Source organism: Ammospiza nelsoni, chromosome 2, assembly GCF_027579445.1.
Source record: "Ammospiza nelsoni isolate bAmmNel1 chromosome 2, bAmmNel1.pri, whole genome shotgun sequence".
NCBI lineage: Eukaryota > Metazoa > Chordata > Aves > Passeriformes > Passerellidae > Ammospiza > Ammospiza nelsoni.
In genome coordinates, this window is record NC_080634.1 from 47,166,133 (window position 1) to 47,190,665 (window position 24,533).

Here is a 24,533-nt window from a genome sequence, read left to right on the forward strand (position 1 = left end):
AAGGAACTGCTTTTGTGAAACTCTTTAAACTCATTTGTCTATTTTATCTCTTTGCAGGGTTTTAAGAGCCTTCCCTGTATACAATAATATGCATGTCAGTTCTGCAGCTAACAATTAATTGCTTGCATAGAGTTTCTACTTAGCCTCATAAAGTGTCTTGTTATCTACTGGTATAAATGCTGTGATAGAATGTCCTGCCACTTAAGACTTCAGTGAAGCATCTAGGGTTTTCAACTTTGTCCTGTCCCCTGCAGCGTCGAGGTTTTTTTTCTGTGCTTCTTTGCTGTTAAGACAGTGTCCTTCCTGTCTTCCTTTTTGTCTTGATAGTACAATGAACTACAAAATCTACCACTTCCTGTTGTTTTTACTGTTTTATAAACTCTCATTTCCAAGTGTCTGTTTCAAGAGTAAGTACTCTTGACAGAGTCAGTAATTGTTAGAGTTGAACAGCCCACTTACCTTGAAATGTTAGAAATACTGACTTTTTTTTTTTAAATTTTGGTCACTCTTAGAGAAGTTCTGTGGTTTCAGCCAAATCAAACTGGTGTAATAGTGGAGTTTCTTCATCATATAGTAAACCACTTCTTTTAGGTTCAGGTAATACTCAGTTTGGTATTAAGTAATCTCTGATCATACTGTTGTCTCATACTGTGCACACTTCTACAAATGGAGATAGCTAGATGCTGTTTATCCCATCTAACATGGTTAAAAGACCAAAATCTTTATCAACCAAGGAATAATAATTTCTTCTTTCTTCCTGCTTAGTGATATGGGGAGCTTTTTTGAGACCTGTTGGTATTTATGACCCCAGGTGTCTTGCATCTCTGATGCAAACTGACTATTAGAAACTATCCTGTTCTGCCTTTTCTTTTACTGTTTATTCACTCCTGCTTTCTGGGACCATTTATTTTGCCATTTTTTCTTTAAAAGTCTTGTCTTCCAGCTGTAGAATTTGCTGCTGTTCAGTAAAAATTGTGGTACCAGATTCCTTAGACATCTGAATATAGTTTATCATAACTGTTGAGAATACTATTATGTAGCTGTTTTAGAGGATAAAAATAGATGGGTGCATCAGAAATGTTAAAATGGCTTTATAGTTCTGAAGAAGGCTACATAGGCTGTCAAATGTGAGCTGTGATTTGAGTGGCAGCACAGGAGCTTCCTGCAAAGAGGAAGCAAGGAAGTTGCCTGACTAGGTATCATAGTTATGGTGGATATAACCACATCCATGCACTGGTGTACCTGGGGTAATTACCTGGGTGGGGTTGGGGGAAAGAGAGAAAAGGCAGGACAGAAGCAGCTGAAACATTCAGTTAATGTAGAAGTAACTTGCTTTTTGAGGCAGGTGTTTTCAGCTCTGCCTTTCTCAGAGACGCGAAGACAAGTGTCTTGAGTGTGGGAACAAAACCAGCAAAAAGAGCACTGGCAGTTGGGGATGCCAGGGAAAATACTGGACAAGTTATCGATGGTTTTGCAGAGTTCAGCTGATGGAATGTAAACATAACTCACTTGGTGTTCAAGGCCCACAAAAGCAATTGCTTCATCTTTTCCTCTGAGGACTTGGGCACATGCTTTTAAGGAAGAGTTTACACTTGTTACTCTTGGGGGAGGGATGATTTGGATGCAATATTTTATGAGAAAATAAATTATACAATGTCTTCTTTCTTTGCTGGTACAGATTCTACTGATATCTGGTTCTTTTCTTGGACATGCATGTTGTCTCAGGTTCCATCAGACCATCCTTTCAAATGAACCTGAAGTAGTTTAGCTGCTGTTTTCTCAATGACCTTTCTGAGGGATCTCAGTTATCATAAAATTCCATGTAGCAAATGCATCTGCTTTTCTACTTATATAAAATGCTGTTTTCTTTCTCCTTTTCTGTTTGAATACAGGCATACTAAGTTTCTGTCCTGGAATCTCTTGGTGTTTTTCTTCATTCTAATCCAAACCTCTTATTCTACTACCAGGGAGGTTTGCCTGGATTGAGAAGTATTTAACAATGTGTTTTTCCATGGAGTTTTGACTACAAAGAATTTTCTTTAACTGGAAGCAAATCTTAGGGCTGCTACATAGCATTGTGGCAATCAGCTGCTGTTCTGGTATTTTCTGGCCCTTGCATAGGAGAAGCTGTAGCAAGAATGCTCTCTTACACCTTGGCATATCCTTCATCATGCTCTCTTAGCCTTGTCACGGCAGACAAAGCAGATGATACTGCTTTTTTTTCAGTCAAGAATAAAAGTGTCTAGCACAGATGCCTAGATTCAAGGCAGTAGTAGCTTTATTGAAGTACTGTTGCAGCCAGAAGGTTGAAGAACAGAGACTCTCGTTAGTCCCAGTTGCAAGCAGAAATGAGGCTTCTAATATGCTGTGAACTTATGGTATTGGTCTGACATTTATTTTGGAGCTTGATCTTTATTCTTTGTATGGTACATGCAGCAAGAGCTCTAGACTTCAGCTTACATGATCCTTTTCAGTAAGATGTAAAGGAAGGTCAAGATTCCTTCTAAAATCATAGTTGCTGATAGTAGCAAGAATAAAAATTCCTCAGAAACCTTTTAAGTGAATTTTTTTCCCAGGAATTAGTATTTTTGTTGAAGCAGTTCTTTCTGTTCTGGAATATGCCACATTCATCTGCTTTGTCTTGCATTTGGATAGCTGCTTCTGTAGCTGTCCATTTGAGTTGAACACTGTACTAGTGAATGGAAAAATATATCTACAACTCATGACTTGCAAGAGTTTTCATATCACATTGTTTAATGTCTGGTATCTCTCATGAGATACCTATAATGAAATAGACCTTCTGGAATTAAGTCTCTAAGGATATATGAACAAGTCATGAAAGAATGAGTGAGTTTAGAATCAAATACAATGAGAAGAATTTTCAGACTTCTTCATCAGCCATAGACTTTATGCTTTGGAAGAGGTCAAACATGCAATAGGATCTAGTGAAAATTAGGTCATCTCAATGCAGAAACTAGGTGTAGTAGTGAAGGAGAGATGTAGTCAGACTACTGTGCATCAGGCTTTCCCTCAGAGGGCACTGTGCCTTTATTAGCTTGAAATTTTGCTTCTGGATTGGCTTTGTTTATTTATACTTAGTATCTTAGATACAGTTTTTCTTACTAATTTGAATGTGTTTTAACTTCAGTTTTTCTTGAAATCACAGTCCTCAAATGTGCATGTTTTCATAGGATGCTGTAGATAGATGTGAACTTGCAGTGCTTGATACTTTCTCTTGCAGATTGGTTTTGTGTTAATTTCACCGTTGAAGGAAACTTGAAACTGAAGCTAGTTTGAATTTGCAGGTTTTGTCAAGAGGCAGGAGCACAAAATGAATCTAATGCTTGATCTGAAATGAAAGCTAATTGCCCAGAAAGCAGCTTTGGAGAAAAAGACTTGGGCATCCCAGTGGAGAAGCTGAACTGGGGTTAGGAGTGTGCCCTTGCAGGAAAGATGACCAGCTGGGTCCTGGGTTGTCTCATAAAATGCCTGACCTCTGGAGGTCATCTTGTCCACCCCCAGCTCAAACAGGGTCACCTGGAGCAGCTCCTTGAGGAACACATCCATTTAAGTTTTTTAGTGTCACCAAGGATATTTGCAAGAGTACAGCCAGCAGGACAGGGGAGGTGATCTTTGTGGGCCACCCCTCTGTCCTTCTGCTCTTGAGACTTCATCTAGGGCACAGTGGGCAGTTCTGGGTTTGACAGAATGAAAGGCATTGGCATGCTGGTGGGAGTTCAGTGGAGGGCTACCAAGATGCTTGGATGGCTGGAGAACCTGACTTAGTAGGACAGGCTCAGGAGAGGTTGCTTTGTTCAAGCCTGAGAAGCATAAAGGGGGATGAGTTATCTAATGGGAGGAGACAGAGGAAGACAAAGTTGAACTCTTAACAAGAGACACAACTTGAAAACAAGGGGAAACTTACTTAGATAAAGAAAAAGGCGGTTTGTTTTTGTTTTTTGTTGTGGGTTTTTTTTCAGTTGGTTGGTTGGTTTTTGGCAGTGGGTTTTTTGGTTTGGGAATTTTTTTTTTGGTGTGTGTTTTGTTTTGTTTTTTCCTCTCCTATAAGGATGGTGAAATCCTCCTGAGGGGTTTTGGGAGTGTTTGTCCTTGCAGATACTCAGATTTGACTGGACAAGATGATGAGCAAACACCTCTGGACCTGCTTTGAGCAGGAGGCTGCATTTCACCTCAGGAGCTCTCCTCCAGTCTGTATGACTCTGTGATTTTCTTCTTCTGAAACAAAGAAGGAAGCAGTGATTTTTAAAACAAAGCCTCAGGAGTTTTGCCTTATTTGTTCCCTCTTTGCTTAGTTACCAGTGAAGATTTTGGTATTTTGTTCTGGTTTTCCTCTGCCGGTGAAGATCTTTTTCCATCCTGCTGTGAATTATCAACAACATTGATACAATTATAAGTTTTCCTTCATTTCTTTTCTAAACACCCACTTTTCCTTGAGGATAATTAAAATATTAAGTATGCACTGTAGTGAGAACCTGAGAAAGCTGTAATGGTTCTGATTAGGGATTGAAACTCCTGCAGTGATGTAAGTGGGCATAAATGGAAGAGTATGACCAGAGCAGGAACTTAGAATATTTTCCTCTGAGCATTCTCTTGGCTTCTGACTCTCTAAGGTCAGGGCATCCCTTGAACTTCATGTGATGTTCCTGTATGCTATTTTTGGCAAATCTCTTTAGTTAGTGCTTGTCCAGTCTCCTTGTGAACGCATACAAACAATTCTTGCATCCATGACACTCTTTGGAAAGGGGTTCTGCTGATCTGCTATTTGTCACATGAAGAAATGTCTCCTGTTTATTTTCAAATTTCTGTTGATATTCATGTGATTTTTTTTGTAGTTTTTAATACTGGAAAATACACTGAGCAGTTGATCCATTGTGCCCCACATAATACCATTTTTGGTTCTGTCATTATTCTCCTGAGCTATCTTGTTTCCAGGCCAAAAATCCTTACCTCATAAGAATGCTCTTTGACCCTCTGTATTTCCTCTCCTTAATTTTAGTGTATCTTCTCTTTGTTTATGGCAGCTAGAATGATGCTTTGAGAGAAAGGATTTGCAAATGTTACTTTATCTGCAGAATGAAAATACTGCAGATTCTTAGAGATGAAAGAGATTATGTTGGGAAGAATTTGAGGGTAGAAATGTAAGTTAGCTGAGAAATTTGATAGTCTCATCTGGAAATTTCACACTTATGAACAGAATAAAAATTCTTTGTTTGCATTATGGGTTTTCAAAAACATTAGAGATACAGTGAGGCTCTCTGTTGATATTGTCATTGGAGGAAGTTGTTGGGTTAGACTCTTAAAAAAATAATGTTTGAGACACATGTATAGCACTGATTGAATACTTTCAGGTATGCATTAATCTTTCTTTAATAATAGTGTGGTATTCCCTGGGTTTTTAAAAATTATTTTAATGTTTGAACTTGGAAGTTTAGGGAGTGCTGGAAAGATAATAAAAATGCAAGAAAAATGTTTTGCTTGAGGGAGATGATGATTACAACGTTTTGGGAGCAATACATTTAAAGAAGGGTTGGACTTTCTAGTTTTCTTTTTTTCCACCATGCCCTGTCTTCTTCACTTGTGTAACAATATGTTTAAATTTCTAATAATGTAGAAATGCCCAAATATTCTTTTTAGTTGTTACTACAAGAATAAAATGATGGCTATGTTATTACAGTTTTGCTCTTACCCACAGAATCTTCTGCATAGTTGACATGTTTTTTGGGAATTCTTAGTCTTTGTAGTCTTGATAAACTAGATCTAGGTTTTCTAGGTTATTACTAGATAGAAATACATTTTTTTCTTGCTTTTAAATCTAAAGAGATGGGGTGAAGTCAGTAAACAACTCCTGTATTTAGAAGATGTATGAAATTTGGAAGTGATTGACCTGCTGTTGCACTGTTTTTCTATGCATGATCCTTTTTTTGATATGACATAAATGAGGAGGTATTTGAGATGATAGTTAGCAAAAGCTATTTCTGCTTTCCAGGAATTTTTGTTGAAACGCGTATTTTACTGACACAATGAATTTTTTTCTGATTATGCTCTGATCAGTTTACTATAAATTCATTTATTAAAACTTATACTTTTGTCTTGCTGTCTCTTGAAATCACTGTAGCCTCTGTTGGATTTCTCTTTTGGAGATAGGACTTGTGAAAGCTTCATTTGCCTGTGTGTTGTTTTCTGATCATATTGCTGAATGCTCTTAGTTATTTGCCAGCATATTTGCATCAATGCTTCTAGATTTACATTTGGGGTTAATCTGTGGCTCTTAAGGATATTTGTGCAAGCAGATTTTTTTGTGGTGGTTGTTCATTAATCATGTTCCAAGGAATCCTTTCTAAGTTGTAGCCTCCTCCTGTATTACTAGCAATATAACTCAGTGGTTTCTGGATGCCCTGCTTTTGTTTATTAGCCTGCCAGAGGAGCTGAATGTATAGCAGCAGAAGAGTTCCAGCTCACAGAACAATATAACTGCTACATTTTGGTCTTGCTACTAAGTGTGAATTTTGCCAATTTTAGGAAGATAATGATGTCCTGAGTAACTTGTTTAAAGGCAAGTGGAAAAAAATTACAATAGGAAGGAAGTATCCTAGAGTTGTATTTTATACCTTCTTCTAGGTAGGAGTTTGGTATGACAGGTACTCCTTTCTGGAGGAAACCCCCAGCAAAGGTTTCATCAAAACAGCATGTGGAAATTGTGAAGTTGTGTGGAAATTTTACTGGACTCTGCAAGGTGCTACATTTGATTTTGTGTCACAGGCACATGTGGATTTGCATGTTTTTGTGTGGATGCTCTTAGAATAGGAAAGATGACATTATAAACCCAAAAATTTCATCTCTAGTTTTCTGTAAGATTGGATTTAACTGGTTTACTGGTTTTCAAATTTAACTACTGAAAAAATAGGAAGAGCAAAGATATCTTCTGAAGCTTCTCTCACTTGAACAAAGGGGAGCACCTATGAAACATGCTTTGTCTTTCCTTCTCCTTTCCATCCTTGAGAATAGGGAAAGAGGGAGAGAGAGTGCTAAAATAATTTCTTTGGAAGGGAAGAGATCTTAAGTGCTTAAGTGACAATTTTCTAATACTTAGTAAGGTGAGAGTCTGTCTAGTAGGCGGCCCATCATGTTTGGTGAGGAATTTACTCCATCACTGTCAAAACCATGATACTATTTCTATGGGCAGAGAAGGGGTCTAGATATTTTTCCTGAAACCTGCTTTATCATGCTTGAGATATTTGCCTAACACTGGCATATGTAATACATGTAGCACATCAGAATTATTGATTTTGTATGTTGACTGTGTCATTGGTATTCCTGCTCTGTGGAGCTTTTTCTGTGCTTTTTATAGAATGTTTGTTCTGTTCTGTGGAAAACTGCTGATGAACTGACTGCTGTGTTGAGAGATGTCAAAATCGAGTCTGTTATCAGGTTTATGGAGTCACACTTGAGCGTAGAACCTCTGCAGTGTGTTCCTCCTGCTTGGAGGATTGTGGATAGAATTTTTTCCTCCCCAGAGTTTGTTTATTCTTCATATTCATAACTTTGCTGTGCAGGTGACTGCACAATGGAGCAGTTTGCCCAGGGAAGTTATGGAGTCTCCCTCACTGGAGGTATTCATGAACCATCTGGGATGCAATCCTGTGCCATGTGCTCTGGGAAGGCCCTGCTTGAACAGGGAGGTTGGACCAAAAGGAGTCTTTTTCTAAGCTTACCCATTCCATGAATGACATTAGCCATGCCAGATTCCTGTTACTTTCCTTACAAGCACTGTCCCATCAACAAGGAGAGAGGAATAGAGTTCTTTGAAACTCTTCAATTCAGCATGACTTGTTGCACACTCTTTCCACAGTTCAGTTTGCAGATGGTGAGATTTGCAATGGAATTGGGATGTTTTGGTTGGTTTGAGTTTTTTGAAGGGTGTGTGTGTATGTGTGTGTCTTTACACAGAAGGTTATTTTTAGCTAGCTTTTGCCCAGGAGTAAAAGACACAACCTGAGTGCTGAATGCTCTTGAGGGGATGGATGATCAGGAGAGTTAATATAGGAGGGATCTGATGAGAGAGCAGATGACAGAAATAAAACTTATCATTTGTTTTGATTTTTGGTTTTAGACTAAAATTTAAGTTAAAAGCCAGCATAGTTTTAACTAATGCATTGTTTTGCTTTGTTTTATGTTTTAGAAATGTGGCCAATTAACATCTTGTACTGGCTGCAGAGCTCAGTGCAGGTTTTTTGACATGACTCAGTGCATAGGACCTAATGGATATATGGAGCCATACTGCTCAGCTGTATGCATGAACACACACAAATCAAAATATGCAAAATCACAAAGTAAGTGAAAAGGATGATGGGTTTTCATCACTGCTAAGAGTAGACTTTTTTTAAATTTGAACACTGGGGGTGGGTGCATTTGTTTTACAGTTATAGTCTCTGCAGATGTGACTTTATAGTTTTTAACTTCATTTAAAAAAACCCAAAACATCTTCTGTTGAACACCAGTAAATGAACCCATGAGGATTTATTTTCCTCACTGGGCTTTTTTTTGTGATGTTGGAAAGAATTTTCAACTGTCCTAAGGCTTCCTGTGAAAAAAATGCTGAAGCATAATGTGCTCTGCTGTGTCACAGGATGGTAGTGCAGGTTTTTGGCATGTGAATTCATATTCTCTGAATTCTCATATTAATCCCACCTGGATTTTTTTCAGTCAAGCAAGAGATGGATAAGAAGGGAGATAGTTATAATGCATATAGATATTCTCTAGGTAAAGTTTTTGATCCAGTAAATAATTCAAAACATGTTTTCTTCAGTATGCAAAGCAGATCTCAACTTGAAGTTGAAAATGCTCCAGTGAATTTTACGGAGGAAGGTGTTTTCATATTTAGTACTGATCTTTAGTGAAAGAATTTATCCAAACTTCTGTAATTTTTTTTTGCTTTGTGTGACTTGTAGAAACTGACTGGAAAACAGACTTTAATCTTAGTTTTCTGCATTGAAAAGCCAAAAAGGGCTCACCTGTAATACCTTTTTTTCCTTTTATTTTGTGTTTATTTTGTTTGTAAACTGCGTTTTTCTTTTAGGTATGGAAATTATTTGCCACTTTTGTAAGCGAAACTCATTACCTCAATATCAAGCCACAATGCCTGATGGAAAACTGTACAACTTTTGCAGTTCCAGTTGTGTAGCTAAATTTCAGGTTAGCTGTTGTGTTAAATCTTTTCCCCCCTAAATATTTGTGTGCCTGTGTTGGTGTTAAGTATTTGAATATTAAGCTAACTTGCTTGTGTATACATGCTTGAGAGTTACAATTAACATTGCAGGTGCTCCTGGCTCATAACATTTTCTTTGATCAAAGGGCTGTTTCATAATAACACTAGCTGCTGTCTTAAGCTTATAAAAACTTACCAATTTCTGCTTTATATTGTTAGAAAGCACAAAGCTGTATCACTGCTCATCTTCCTTTTTCCACCTTAGCACCTAAGCCTCTTCATAGATGTGAACCTTGCTGTTTTATGTTGACAGTCAACAAATTTAGCTTCTTTTGTACTAAACCCAATAACAAAATTCTCATATTGCATGTAGAACTAACAAAGGTTTGCCATGGAGAAAAATTATTCCTTCTGAAATGGAAGATTAGAGCCTCAACCATTTTATTTATGGACAATACCAGCTGTTTAAATTGTGACCCAAAACTTGGGGGGGGGGGTGTTGCTAGGCTAATGACATGCACTCTGGGTGATGCTGCTCTGCTTGTTGAAAGTGTCGTATTTTCAGCATGAATCAAGGTTAAAGCACAAGTGAAACGTTTCATAGCCATTAATCTCTTGGTGATCAAAGGATATTTTAAAATAATATGTTTCAATTTTTGTATGTAAAAGCATTTTTCCCAGATTTACGCAGGATAATTGATAATTGCTTCCTCATGTGTTGTTGAAGAATTACACCCACACAGGGTTTTCCCATTTGTCATTGAACTTTGCTGTTTTCTGTCAACTGGACAGCAAACTGGTCTTTCAATTGCTTCTTTAATATACCCTGGGTAGGACCTCTGTCATGTAGCCATGTTCTCTTTCCATCATAACCAGTTTAGTAGGTGTCTGTCAATGGAACTCATTAACAGAATCCCTGAGTATTGTTAGTATGTGATGACAGACTGTAATACTCAGTGCAAACTCATCTAACATCTATTTTATTGTATGTGATTTTACAATCAGTTGCATCCCCAAGAACTCTCAGAACAAATCCAGCCAGGGAATGACAAATTCAACCTGGCCCTTCTTGGATTTGCACATAAGTCAGCATTAAGCAACATTATTGAATAGAACTGCCAGATCATGTAATGCTGGCTGTGGGTTCGTGGTCTTACTGAGTCCTTGTGCTCATGCTTCTGCTGCAGTCTCAGTGCTGCACGTAGATCTCCTGTCAGGGTTGTAGTGAAATTTAACTAAAGCAGCCTTGCAGTCTGTGAGTTCTCAGTAAGGACCAAGAATGAGTAGGTTGTTATTTGCTCACAGTTACCACCATTGTCGGATTTTAACTTCTCATAGCTTTTGTATAGTCACTGTGTAAAAAAATAAAATATATTCACAGGAGGCTAGACTTGAATGTATGAGAACAACTTCTTTGTTCTGTTCATTTAGTATTTAGGTGGAAAGGATGGTATACCACAATGTGAGCACTGTTAGTGTTCCCTTGAGGCTTCTCTTGTACCTAAGTGACACGTATGGTATTGAACTTATTGAGAACTGAAAAAATGAAATTGAAAAAATGGTCAATTTACTATGGTAAAAATACTCCATATTTTTAGTGTTAATGGAGATAACTCTTATTTTAGTTTTCTGCCTTCATATTCATCCCCTTTTCCTGCTTTGCCTGCTCTTCCTAGACTTTTTTCTTTAAGGGTTATCCTTCACAAAACAGAATAATTGCTATCTCAGGCCTGTGTTTCTTCCCTTCTGCAGAGCTTTTAGTCCTTTTGGTTTACAAATGGGTACGTTTGTTTTACAGAATTTCAGGATTGATTACAATTGCGTCTTACAAATAACCTTTTGTTTCTAGCTAGTTGTTCTTTTAATGGATTGAAATATTGGGAAGATTCAGCTGAGCTACATGTTGTACAGTTTATGTCCATATCTGCATTCTCCTTTGAGCAGCCTGTAAGAGCATTTAGTCTTGTAAGAAAGAGTAAAAGAGAGATAACAGCCTGCTTTATGTGTTTTTGTTTGGTAGTTGGTGGTAGAGCAGTGGGACTGAATCTTGTCTTCCACATTCTGTCTTGGAGGTTGTTAATGCAGAGTTAAAGATGGAACTGTTCCCAAGGTGTATTGTTTTAAACCAGTATTGATACTGATACCTTTACTAGGTCAGTTGAAGATCTTGCTGTTAAGGGAAAAATAAACTATTGATTATTTATTGTGAACATGGAGGCAGAGTTAGCAGCTGTGTAAATGTCTGACAGTACAAGCTGTCTGGCAGAACACAAGTCTGTACAAAATTTGTGTTCAAGCTTTAGCTGGTTTGGGCTTTGCTTCCAATTTATGGATGTATTTGGAGAATTGTAGGACCAGTATGGGTAAGAATTACAAGTACAATAGTTTTTAGCAGGTTACTCTCCCTGGTTATTCACTGATGCTCTTTCACCATTGTGATGGTGCCTGCAAGTGTTCTTGGCTATATATGTTGCATGTCTCTTATACATGTGTGTGCACACAGACAAACACTCTTTTAAATTTGTTAATAATAAAAATATGCCTTCCATGGCTAAGCTGGAAGGTCTGTGTGTGCATGAGTGCAGGGGAAGAAGTTTGGTTCCTTCCCTATTTAATTTAGTTCCATTGATTTTGCTTATGGAACAGTCCTAATGAATGACAGCGTGTAGAAGATTTCTCATAAGTGCTTCTCTCATGTGCATTAAGAAAAACTTGATTCTTTCAAAGCTTTGAGGTTTTTTTTCTCAGCTGGAAAAAACACCTAACCTCAGTTTGGCTGCCTACTAGCTCTTCTACATGTACACTTGTGTACAGAAATGTTTCCACAATTTGATTTCATGTTGCTGTGAGCAAGGATAACCTTCTGTCACATAAGCTGCAGGGGCAGGGCAGAAGCTGTGCAGCTGTGGTGGCCTTCTCAGAAGGTCCTGGGCTGTGCCTGCCCAGTGTTCATCATTAAACTGGCAGCTTAGAGCAGTTTGAGCTGGTTGCATTGAAGGCTGAAGAGGGCTTGGCAATGGTTTTTTTGCTTTGCTTGCACTTCTCATGCTTTTGTTATTCAGGGCAGGCTCTCAAAAGAACAAACATAGGTACATAACTTCAAAGATGTCTTTGATACAACACAGCATAGATAAAGCTTTGTGTTCAGGGTGACTGGTGAAAGATTTTAAGGAATTTATAATCTTTTTTTCTTTTATTATTCCTTATGTGTAATTATGCCCCCAAATAATTCCTGAGGGTACTTTAAGTACCTTGTAAGTTAGAAGTAAAGCAAGATGGTGAAAATATTACATGCATGTCATCTTGGCTCAAAATACAATGCAGAAGCAGTCTTTAATTTTAAGCAGAGTAACTGAAACTTTAAAGAGGCATACAAAACAATGTTTTCATTAACTTGATTTAAAAACCATCTTCTGCTTGGTTTATAACTTTCAGCAATATAAATTCAGTTCTTTCCAGATTTTTCCAGAAAAATATTTAGTTAACCAGAGGACCTAATGATAAAAAGAATTGATTTGGGGGGTTTTTTAGATGTAATAATGTTAATGTTATTACTTCTAAATATAACTACTTATAAGTTATTGAACTTATATTTATAGTTATGCATAAGTTTCCTTTAAAACAAATACTAATTTGAAATAGTCTCAGTCTTTGTTATTCTCACTTCTCTAGCTTTTTGTTATTTTTCAATTATCAGCTCCCAAACTTTGTGAGTCTGAGTTTCTACCCCAGTAAACAGTAATGGAAAGAAATAAAAGAAGGTAACTGTGGCATACCTCAGAAAACAACTGAAAACTATGTTTTACTTTTAACTTATAGCCCTCACAATAGGATGTTTGGGTCCCATATTTAAAAATAACTACAAATGTGAAAGATAAGGATTGCTTTTCATTTGATGATCATTTAGTATATTTCATCTTCATTCCTCTGTCTGTCTTCAGTGTTTCTGTACAAGTTGTCACATCTGCTAGTTCTTTGCATCTCCTTCATTCCTGAGCTGGAGATGCTGGGTATTCCTGAGTTCTTTTCATTTCCAATGAGAGTTTCTAGGGCTTCCATAAAGCACAGAGCAGCATGTGTCAAGCATGGTGTTTGCTCTGTGAGGACACCTGCAGAAGCAGAAGTGCACAGATTGGACCTTGCAGTAAACATGCCTTTGTGGCTCTCATGTATGCAAGTCTTCAGTTATTTAGAGCAGCCAAAGTGAAGGAAACCTTGCTGAGCCACAGGGACATTTGCTGGGTATAATGGGAGAAATGTGATAATATTGTGTGTAGGCATCAGAAAAAAGTTGTTGTAGACGTTATATATATAAAAAGTTGTTACAGGCTGATGGACCATTGAGTAAAGGTGTCGTCTTTCTGCTGCCTGGTAGTTGGGTCTCAGGTCCTGCCTGTGCTTGTGGAATATCCATGACTACTTAATGTCTGCAGACTCTTGACACAGAGTTAATGCATCTGCATAAAATGGTAAAGTTTGCACTGCCAGCTAGCACTCAGCAGTAGCAGCCCACATAGATCAGGGTTTATATCAGCAATAAGTCTCAACCTAGTTTTAAATTGTTTTTAGTGTAGGTGAACCCTTACTAACATAAGAGTCTGAAGAAAAGTGTCCTGTAACAGAAATGTTTTGAATTTTCACTGTTACACAGTGGAGAGGTAGTAACAAATCTATCTGAAGAGAATTTGTATTTAAATATAGTTGTTCTGTTGCAAATAGTGTGGGAAAGTTTGTTGAGAAGACAGATGTAAGAAAGTTGTCCTGGATTCAAGTGTCTGTGATTCCTGCTGATTCAGATCTTTGTCTTGAACATCACATCTATAATACACCAATAGTTCTTGCTTATTTAGGGAATTTGCAAAAACACTCTATTCTGTTGGCACATATAAGACATACTGAAAGGTACAGGTACTGTATAATTGAGTTCTTTTATTTACTGATTGCTGCAGAAGTGCACTAAAGAAATATCTCAGTTACAGAATTAAATTCTCATACTTACACATGCATTCTTTAGTATTTTTAAACCCCTGGATTGTTTTGGGGCTGGTTGTGTGAATAATTGCATCTTCCTGCCATGGGATTGAGGCTACTTAGGACTGTTAGCTAGTTTATTCTTAAACTGAGTTGATGTGAGGTTTCTCACTGAAAGCCTTTTACTTTAGTAGTTGTATTTTCAAGTGGTATGCTTACATAAGATGTTGATAATCTGCCTTGGTGAGGTTTGGCTTTGAAAACATTTGTTTGTTGGTCTTGGTCTGTCACCAAAACAATACAAGCTGTGAAATGTTTTTATATGAAAGTATGTTTTGTGATTAACAAAAGCATTCAGTTTGGGGATATTTTTTTGTTTATTTTTACAAAAACTGTGTTAACCCTTAAATAAAAGGCATAAGAAAGGTAAGGTAAAAAAATATGACTTAAAGTAATTATGGTGGAAGTAAGGGTAATGATTCAAAGTTGAGAAATCTGAGATGACATGGGAAAAGGAATTAAGGTAAAGAACCAACTTGCTGTGCTTTTGCCAGAAATGTTCTTGAGTTTATTTATAAACTCCTGAATTCTCAAAACACTGTAAGCTTAATTGAAAAAAACCCACATTTTAAAAGTAACTTGTTTTTCTCAGTGATGTATGTATATATATTTATGTTTTTCAGACGCTCAGTGTTCAGTCTTCAACAAATGGTCAGTTCGTCTCTCCCAGTGATATTCAGTTGAAATGTAATTATTGCAAAAGTTCTTTCTGTTCAAAACCAGAAGTACTGGAATGGGAGGTAAGGGGGATGTTGGTATTATTCTTAGATTGATGATGTGTTTTAAAAGTTTAAACTTAGAACTTTAATACAGCTTTTCTAGCTATTTTATAAAGTATTGAAGTTTCTTTTAAAAAGCTCAGTTAAAATCTACCTGGTTCTGTAGAATATAATTTAATTTCAGTATGGATAAAAGCAGAAGTCTTTGTTCATAAATAGTATCTGTGTAATTTTAAAAAATGTATTTTCTCAGATGAGCTGTAAGTCTGGAATCTGCTTTCATTGTAGATATGAAATACCATTATTACACTTCTTTATGAACTGAGACAAGTATCTAAAGAGGATATGCTGAGATTGAGTGGCATATTTTCTGTTCAGTGTTTTCATGTGAAATTATGAGTATTTGTAGCACTGTCAGCTTAATTGGGATTTCTGAATTTTTAGCATTAGAAGTCACACTCTAATTATGTGTTCGCAATTCAGTTTACTTTGTAAATTGTCTTAATGGCAACTATTATTTCAAGTTGTACTAGTTAGACCTTAAGATTTTATCCATTAACCTTATTCATGATGCTTTGCAACTTTGCATTTAGAACAAAGTGTATCAGTTCTGCAGCAGAGCATGTTCTGATGATTATAAGAAACTGCATTGCATAGTTACATACTGTGAATACTGTCAGGAAGAGAAAACGCTCCATGAAACAGTGAATTTCTCTGGTATCAAAAGACCCTTTTGCAGTGAAGGTATGTATGTGTTTGGTTTTTTCCTGAGGTATTGGTTGTTCTACTGCAGTTTACTTATTTTGTTTATATGTTAAGATTCAAGGTTACAACTCATTCTGTTGTATTTGAGGGTAAACTAGAAGTCTCCTCATTACTGTTATTGAAGTCATTGTAGCTGGTATTATTAATGCAGGTACTTTTTAATTTATCTGAGCTGCCTTTAGAGCTTTTCACCACTTAGTCTAGGTTAAGGGTAGCACTTTTCAGTGTGTGTGTGTTTAACTACATACGCCTTTATGCACATTGCATACATACATATGCACAAAAAATTGCTCATTCTTTTTTTAAAAATGTATGCAGTAGTGCATACACAACATTACCTGCACTGATGAACACCAAGCTTTCTCTTTGATTAGCAGTTTCTAAATTAAGTATAACAGTAGGAGTTCTATGTTGGCTTAGAATGGATACTTAAGCAATAACTTGAATGATGCCTATTGCTGTGTGTTGATTACTGTCACTACAATTTGCTAGACTAATTACTTGGATTTTCAAAAAGAAAACAAAGTAAAAGGGAACTCCATGGGCTTAGGTTTCTTCTAAGTTGCATTAAAGCATGGTTTCAATAGAAAGCAGTAAAACAGATTTTTAACAAGGACCTATCCTTTCCACTTCTGGTGAGCTCTCTTTGATACTGGTATTTAATCATGATCTTAGAAGTTTAACTACAAGTTTGGATGACCTATTATTCACAAATACGGTGAATATGTTTTTCTTTAGTTACAACAACAACACTTACAATGTCATTTGATAAGACCTCTGTGGAAGATTTCTACTTGCAGGCAGATTAAATAGTAGATATGAGAGTTTACTTGTAGGAGGATCCTGTTAAGCTGGAAGGGTTGGAATGCAGGGCTGAAGGCAGTCTTCCCTCCATGCCATTCCCTTACAGCTCAGTACTTTGCAGTCTTTTGTTTCTGAACAATGGAGTGTTTTGTTCTGGACTGGAAAGTGATAGCTGGAGAGTAAAAAACAGACACATGAAGGCCCTGCCTTACAGTGTATCAGTGCATTGCTCAGCAACCTCTAGCTAGGTTTGAAACAATTCCACAGAATACATTCAAACAAGAGCAAGATACTTTTCTGGAGATTAAAATATATGTTTCTATTACTGTCAATATTTATTACTCCTTCAGTTTAAAGCCAGGTGGCTGTCACAATGAAATGAGTAGGATTCATAATGCCACCTATGCCATTACTACTTCTGTATGAGGATGCTTGAAGTAAGTGAGGACTTGTGTTTCCTGTGGGAAAATTTGAGGAAGAAAAGATATCAAAACTCTGTCTCCTGTTTAAATAGAGATACTGAGTGGGAGGAATATGTTGCCAGGTGTATCAGTGCGGGTCTTGAGTTTGCAGGTGCTGGACTTCCAGCTCAAGGGTAAATACCACATTTGTGATGGTGAACGTGCAAAATGTTCCCATAAAGACAAAGTTTATCAGCTTGCTGCTGAACCAATGAGTAATAGAGAGAAGATAGTCAAAAGCACCATTAAGTAGATCATAACTTGAATAAATACAGTGTATACCTGCCAGCTGTAGCTGAGGTCTACTTTGTGATGCATATGACAAAGAGCTGTATGTGTTCCTCTTGCAAATAAACCAATGACCTGGACAGAAATTCTGAAGGAACCATTGACAATTTATTTTGAAAGAAAACCATCAGTTGTCATCAATGGCTGCAGAAACAGTACAATCCAAGAATGAATCATGCTTAGATCTGATGTGGGAGGGACAGGGCCAGGACTTCTGGTGGACTTTTGGAGGTCAACAAATAGAAGTTCCATCATCAGATGTGATAGATTTTTTCCCCCCTTTTCCAGGCACCTAAACATCACTGGTTTATCTTTAATTTCAAAGTCTTTTTCCAGATAGAGATGTCCAACTGCTTGTAAGGTAACAAAACCAGTACAAGTACCAAATGTTTTTTGGATGTGGAGGCCATTCCAGTTTTGATATTGCACATTGTTCAAGGAACCTCACCAACACAGATTATTTTTTGAGCATGAATGTATTCTTCATCAGAAGACAGTGTATCTCAGTTTGAGAAGGAATAGCCGGAGGTGCTCAGTCACAGAAGTTGCTGGTGTTTTTGGAAGAAATTGAACCCTCAAGGGAAAATGTGGAGAATTTTCAGGGGAGTGTTTATAAAAGGCTCCTAGATAAATTCAGAAATTAAACACGTGTTGAAATTTCTTCAAGTGTACTTACTTGTTCACCTTTGTGCAGACTGATGGGAAAGCATATATAAGATCAACCACAAATATCCCTTGACTGCTTACAGCTGCCCAGCTGAAGCACTGAAGATGTCATTGCTCCCATTCATCATACCTGAAGGGTTTTTTCACACATGCATATCCATATATATTTACACACAAACCCTGGCACCCACATTAAAATCTCTTGGATCAGTATTTCTGTGTGGTTTTATTCCAGCTCTGTTTCTTTATATGTTTCTCTTGAGACACTTCAAAACCTGTGCAGGAGGTAGCTGAAACCTCCATTATAATAAGGTGTGATTAGAACTGACCTAGGTTTTGTGCTGAAGATGGTTTCCTTCGTGCAGTATAGGATGGTTTTTCTGTTTTTGTCCAAAAATTGGATGCTATGTGGAGAATGAACAACCCTAACAGAGTAGATGAAAGAGCTTAATCTGTTCCACTGGTGCTGAGGCTGTCCTGGTGTTTTGCCACTAGAATGCTGCATTCCGAAATATCTATGTCTAAATTGAATATGTATTATGTATGCTAAAGTAAGAAGTAGCTTGTGGATTTTTATGTGTGTGTAGTTGCAGGAGTGACAATTGAGGATAGGCTGTACAAGTTTTTAATCCTGAGGAAATCTTCAAATTACTGTGTTTGGGATATTTTGGGAGGGTTGTTTTTTTTTTTTTTTTTTTTTTTTTGTAATACATATTCCTTCTGAGAGTCTGGGAGAGCAAGTCAGTCTTTGGCAATCCAGCAATGGAACTATTTTATGATGAGTATCACCATAATTTTATTTTATTTGTAGACTTATTTAATTCATCTTTCCAGTAGAACTAAGTGCTATGACTTAACACAGGCATAATAATTTTATAATGCAAATTTTAATGACACTGATTCATATGTGGTTGTCTTCTTCTAGGAGGGAGAAGGTCATTAAGCTGTTGGAGTAGCTCAGTTATCTCATGCTTGGGAATTCCTTTCAGATGGATAATACAGATAAAAGACAGCAATTAGCAACTGTACTATCACCCTGATAGCCTGCTAGTAAATATCTGGGAATTATGGTTTCTACAAATGAAACTCAATGCAGACATTGAGTTTTCTCTGAAAACATCTCTGATGTTTCATTTTAAGAGGTTATCTCTAAGTAGAGATAACCTTTTAAAATACTGTAGAGTCAACAAGTGGAAAAATAAATTTAGGAAATTAAGTAATTTTACCTTCCTCTAGGAAAGGTTCCATTAAAGCACTGTCAATTTTAGAGTGGGATTTTCCCAAGCAGTACTGCACAGTGGACTGTTTGTGAAAGTATACTATTAAATGATAAGCTGATTAATTTTTAGATTTATATGAAAATACTACAGATACTGAGATAGCCTAAACACACAGGTGTGATAAGTTTTGTAGAGGTTCTTACATTCCAGTGTTTCACAATCAGTTAGGATACTACCTGATATTTATAGCAATTCCTGTTGTTACTAGAAACAGGAAAAAATTGTGTAAAAACTGATGTGTGATATGAAGTGTTGCTGAGACTTAGAGTTGCTGGGCTTCTGTGGTGGATGGGCTGAGGAAGAGTTGGTGCAGTGTCCCTGCTGTGCTGAGCTGCTGTGTCCCCCTAGACAAAGGGAGTTGCCATCAACCCTGTATGAATCTCTTCGTTCCTGATGTTTGGTCTCATTATTTTTAAAGTGAGAGCTACAGAAGCTGTTCATACACAGCTTTTTAAATAGTTTACATTAGCAAGTGTCTTTTTTAGAGGCACCAATACTGCTTTTGAAAATAAAATATACGGAATTTGGGCTTGCATATAGAAATTCTTGAACACAGTGTGAAATCACCCTTTTACACACTTTAGGATTTGTGCTTCACAGAGCTCTTATGTCCCTTTCAACAGCTCTTGATGGAGGCCTGCCATGTTGAAATAATTTGATCTTGCTACAGTGCCTAGTTTGGTTTTGCTCATGACCACTTCTGGCAGTGTCTCTCCTGAGATAAATTCTAACCTGAAATGTCATTTTCCTTGTGGCTTTCATTTAAAGCTTTATTTGGTGCTGAGTTGGGATATCCTGGCAAAAAGGGGCAAGTAAAAAGCAGAACACATCTTAAATACTGCAAAATGCGTGATCCGTAAAAATACTCGTTCACAACTGCAGGAGTCATGTTGTTACTGCAGGAGGATATTCCTTTCCTGCAAACTGGGTTAGTGGAAAAGTAGAAGTGAATGTTGGAGGTATTCAGAGATTCCTGGGCCTGAGACACTCTGACATCCTTAGTCTGCTGTGGACAGACGTTAGAATGGGACATTCCTGGCATGTCGTTGAGCCATGGTAGTTGTCTTTAGGGAACTCTGGTGGCACAGAGGCCATGGTTGTGGCCATGACTGTTCAGGCCTTGTCATCTGATTAAGTAGTCTGGTTTTAAATCTTTGAGCCACAGATGAGTGTCCCAAACAAATTTTGTTACTGTAAAAGCTAAAATAATATTTTTTGCTTATAGAAATGAATTAAGGTAAAAGGGACAGCATATTCAATTCTGACAAGTCCCTTAGGAGATATTTAACAGGCTCCTTTGCTACAGAAGCACCAAGTGAAGGCTTTTGGCTATGCTGAAAGAAAGCAAAGTTCTGCACCTATAAACACATGGAAGAGCTGGACAATTGGTTCTTGTGGTATTCCACTTGTGGAAGAGTCTCAGTGTAGATGTAGTTTCCAGTTAGTGCTTCTTGGATGTGTCTCTTCTGAAATTATTGGACAGTTTTAACTTGTTAACCTGGATTTTGATATTTCTTACAGTATTCTTGTAGCTGAGAAATGGAAAGGTATATAACTATGCTTTGGAAGAGATTGTTTATCTTCCATTCTCTTTGTGGAGGGAGAACATTGATAGTGTTAAAGTAATATAATTTAAAATTTCTGTACACATACTGAGTCTTGAAATTTTTGTTTTTCTTTGTGGAGAGATAATTGGTAACATGGTATAGAATATCAAGTGAAATCCTGTGCATTGTTCGACACCAGCGGTTCTTGTTAGATTTTAATTTTTCAGGGTTAATTCCACTGTTGTGTCTTTTTTTAAAGAGGTTTGATAGAGTTCTTTGGGCAAAGACAGCATTGAGTGGTGCAGATAAGGGGTGATGCAATTTAATGTGCTGAGATATGAGCACGAGAAGAAGAAAGATGTTTCTTATTAATGTGAAAGAATTATCAACCTGAAAAGATTTAAGAATAAGCAAAACATGAGTAACTGGATTGGAGTAGGAGGGAGGAGAATGGAAGGAGATAGTACCTAATATCAGGAAATAGTAGGATAAACTGAAGTTGTATAAGGTTGGATTGAATAATAATAAAAGGTTCCTGAGGTGAAGACAAGGAAGGAAGGGGTATACACAACTTCTCTTCTCACAGAAGAGGATAGGGTCTACTTTAACAGTAATCCAAGCAGGACCCAGAATTTGGACACATTGCATCTGTTTTCCTAAAAATAATAATGTTTGTTATGAATCCAGAGACAGCAGGTGATAGCAGTGTGGGTATGGAAGAGGTTTTGCACTCAAATCAGTACAGAGGGAGATGGAGCAGAAAAATCTGGAAGGAACATATCTCCAGAAAGCTTCCAAGATGTAGCTTGTGATGCTGAAGGCCTGTTGTTATTCTTCTCTAGAACAGGTAACAATTGGAGTTACTACAAGATGAGAGAAAAACAAGTTTTGAGTGTTACTTGAAGGACAAAGGTAGTTTAGTAAGGGCAGGATTTCAGAGGTAAAAAGAGAATTCTTTTAGGGTGGAACAATTACTTTTTATAAAATATATTAGTCCCTGTGGTAGAAAGGGATTGGTGTTGAGAACTCAGGATTATTTCTAGTTCAGCATTTCTTTTTACACAGCTACTTGATGTAGAAATGTACTGAACTTCCTGTAATTCAGGTAGATGCTGCTGGTAGAGTTAAGACAATGTTCTTAGTAGCTTACTTGCACTGAGTCTGCAGTCAGTCACGTGAAGCAGGGTTTTCTGCTGTGGGCGACACTGCTGGGCTGAACCTGGCAGAAATCTTGGATCTGCCAAGAGAAAGGAGGTTCTCTTAACCTGGAACTTCCCTGTGGTAAAGGTTTTGAGGAACTGCCTGGATGCTTTCTTGTCAGCAATCATCTCTTGTATGTGTTCAGATAATTTCTTTCTCTACCATTTATGTGGGGGACCAAAATTCAGGGCTCCTATGATATAGCTTTTGTGTTGGGTTTTGCTTGGAAGCCAGAATTCTAATAGTGTAATTAAGGATATGTTAAGTTAGCAGATTCTCACCTACTTGGTTTTTGTTTGCTTCAGATTTTGAGTTGGAGATACTTCTGAAAATGGTCCTTAGTGGTCTTTCTGAGACAGCCAGCTTGTGAGATGGTGTTAGAATTTTAATAAAGACCATAGTTAATGGCTGATGTAGCTTGAGCCAGATAACCTGTGCTTACAATTTCTTTCAGAGTAAGAGCTGTTTTTTCTCCAAGGCACTTTAAAACAGTAGAGGTTTTTATCTGATCACACTGTAATTTGTGGGTCTGGTGTTGTAGCAGAAATCTTGAGGAACTTACCTGAGTAAAGTCAGATCTCTTTGTTCAAAATGTTGGGACTGTCAGCTGTCTGTTTCAGGCAGGCTTATACTCATGAACCCCAAGTCCCCAGGGGAGTTAGGCTGAACAACTTCTTAGGATTTTAGTGTTTGTATTAGAAAGGTCAGACATTCAGTGCTTTTTGTATTGCTCACTCACAGTGTGCTGTAAATCAAAGCCATCTTCACGGTCACATCTACAAGGCCAGCATGGGTATTACTGTTATGTTGATTCAGAATTTCTCTTGTGCAAGAGAAGACCAAATTGTTGGATCTTAGAATCTGTTTTGCCAAAGTCAAATACTTTTATTCATACAAACAGTCTTACTCTTTCAGTCAAAACCGTAGCATTGTAATAAAAACATATATGCTGGACTGCAAACTACCGAGGACCTAAGAAAGGCATTTCGGCTTCTCTTTCTTTGAAGTCACAAGATCCTGAAGCTGAGCCAGTGTTTCCCTGGCCCCATAGATTAAGTTACCTATTATAAATACGTAAAAGAGTTTCAGACAAATCTGTAGAATTTTGCTCATGATGTTGCAAAAGAAAGACTTTGTAAAGATTCTCCTTTAGCAAGTTTCAGTGTTCTAAGAATCTACCGTCAACATCCAAACCCAGGCTTTTTGTCTTCTGTAGAGGCCTTCTTCAGCAAGAAGACCTGCAGTCAGTGATCTATAAAAAAACCCCATGTTTTCCAGGCCTTTAGGTCTTAAGGGCTGGAACTTTTTACTTTTGTTTCCCCTTATTTAATGTTCACTGGTAATTTTCCATGAATCCTAGAGATGTGGGAGATGTTTGACTGTAGAGTGGAAAATTTCTTACCTGATAACTTTTAAGAATAAAATAGCTGCATCATCTTCAACTTTACTTCCTGTAGTTCAGCAACCAAGAAAAATGTTTATTTTTTCCATTCCTTTTTGAAAACTATTTAGCCAGATGGACATAGGTTGCCTGGTTGGTAGTAGAAGAGTGTTTCTAAGTCTGTAGTTTTGAAAGTGTGATGCAGCATTGGGTGGCTCTTCTAAGAGACCACTGAAGAGGAGGATACATTGTGGTGCTAAGATATCTCTGGAATTTTAAAGAAGTGGAAAGAATATGATGCTCCATGCAATAATGAGAGATACAGCCAGCAGGAGAAAATACTGGCAAGAAATTTTGCTTTTAATTGGTACTTTTAACTAATAGCTTGCACACACTGTTATCTTTAAGATTGTCATTTCCTTCAAAGCAATGTATTTAAAAGTCCAAATTGTTTGCACTCTAAGGATGGTTTCTGGATATGGCACTTTCCATCTGTGCTAGTAATTTTTTTATTCTGTTTTTGAAGAACTTAAAAGAAAAAACCCAAAGAACAAACAAAAAAACAACCCCAACAAAAACACTTTAAACCAAATTACCTACAGTGTCTCATTTGTACAATATTCTATAAATGTCTTGTTTTGACATTACTAGCAATTTAATTTGTTAGCAAAGCTTGTTGCATTACAAGTTTAAGTTCTTCAATAACCTTTTGTTTTTGGAAGATTCAGTCTGCTGCATCTTCCATTTGCATTCTTGTGCTTTTAGTGATTTAAAAATAGTATCTCAGTTTCACACATATTAATTCTGCCCTAATAGACAATGGCAGAAGTCACAAAATTGAAATTACTGAATACATTATAGTATTTTTATATTCTGTATGGCAGAGGAAGTACAGCATGTATCTTACATACTGAGTTTCATAACTTTCCACAAGTACAGAAGTCTGCATCTGTTAGATTATATACACACATCCTAGCAGAGTGGACACTTCGAAGGCTTGAGTTCTCACCTTTGATCGTGCTGTGATATTTGGTAGATCATAAAAATAGGTGCAGTTTCTTAGTTAAAGGTCTGTGTAAATGTTATCTTGTCCCTCCAGTGTTCAATATAGGGAGTTACTTCATCTTCTCAGTCTGTTCTCTCCTGTAAAATTGGGACAATTACA

At 37.2% G+C, this 24,533-nt stretch overlaps 1 protein-coding gene across 7 annotated transcripts in view; it reads left to right on the forward strand.

Annotated features, from left to right (window-relative positions):
* Nucleotides 1–24,533, forward strand: part of ZMYM2 (zinc finger MYM-type containing 2) — an 86,257-nt gene that overhangs the window by 35,389 nt on the left and 26,335 nt on the right. For 6 of the 7 annotated variants that reach the window (XM_059493500.1, XM_059493503.1, XM_059493504.1 and 3 more), the window contains 4 exons: nucleotides 8,201–8,351; nucleotides 9,098–9,213; nucleotides 14,881–14,997; nucleotides 15,570–15,720. In XM_059493500.1, the coding sequence (XP_059349483.1) occupies nucleotides 8,201–8,351; nucleotides 9,098–9,213; nucleotides 14,881–14,997; nucleotides 15,570–15,720 (535 nt within the window). The remainder of the gene's footprint in view (nucleotides 1–8,200; nucleotides 8,352–9,097; nucleotides 9,214–14,880; nucleotides 14,998–15,569; nucleotides 15,721–24,533) is intronic. The other variant, XM_059493505.1, reaches the window with a different exon arrangement.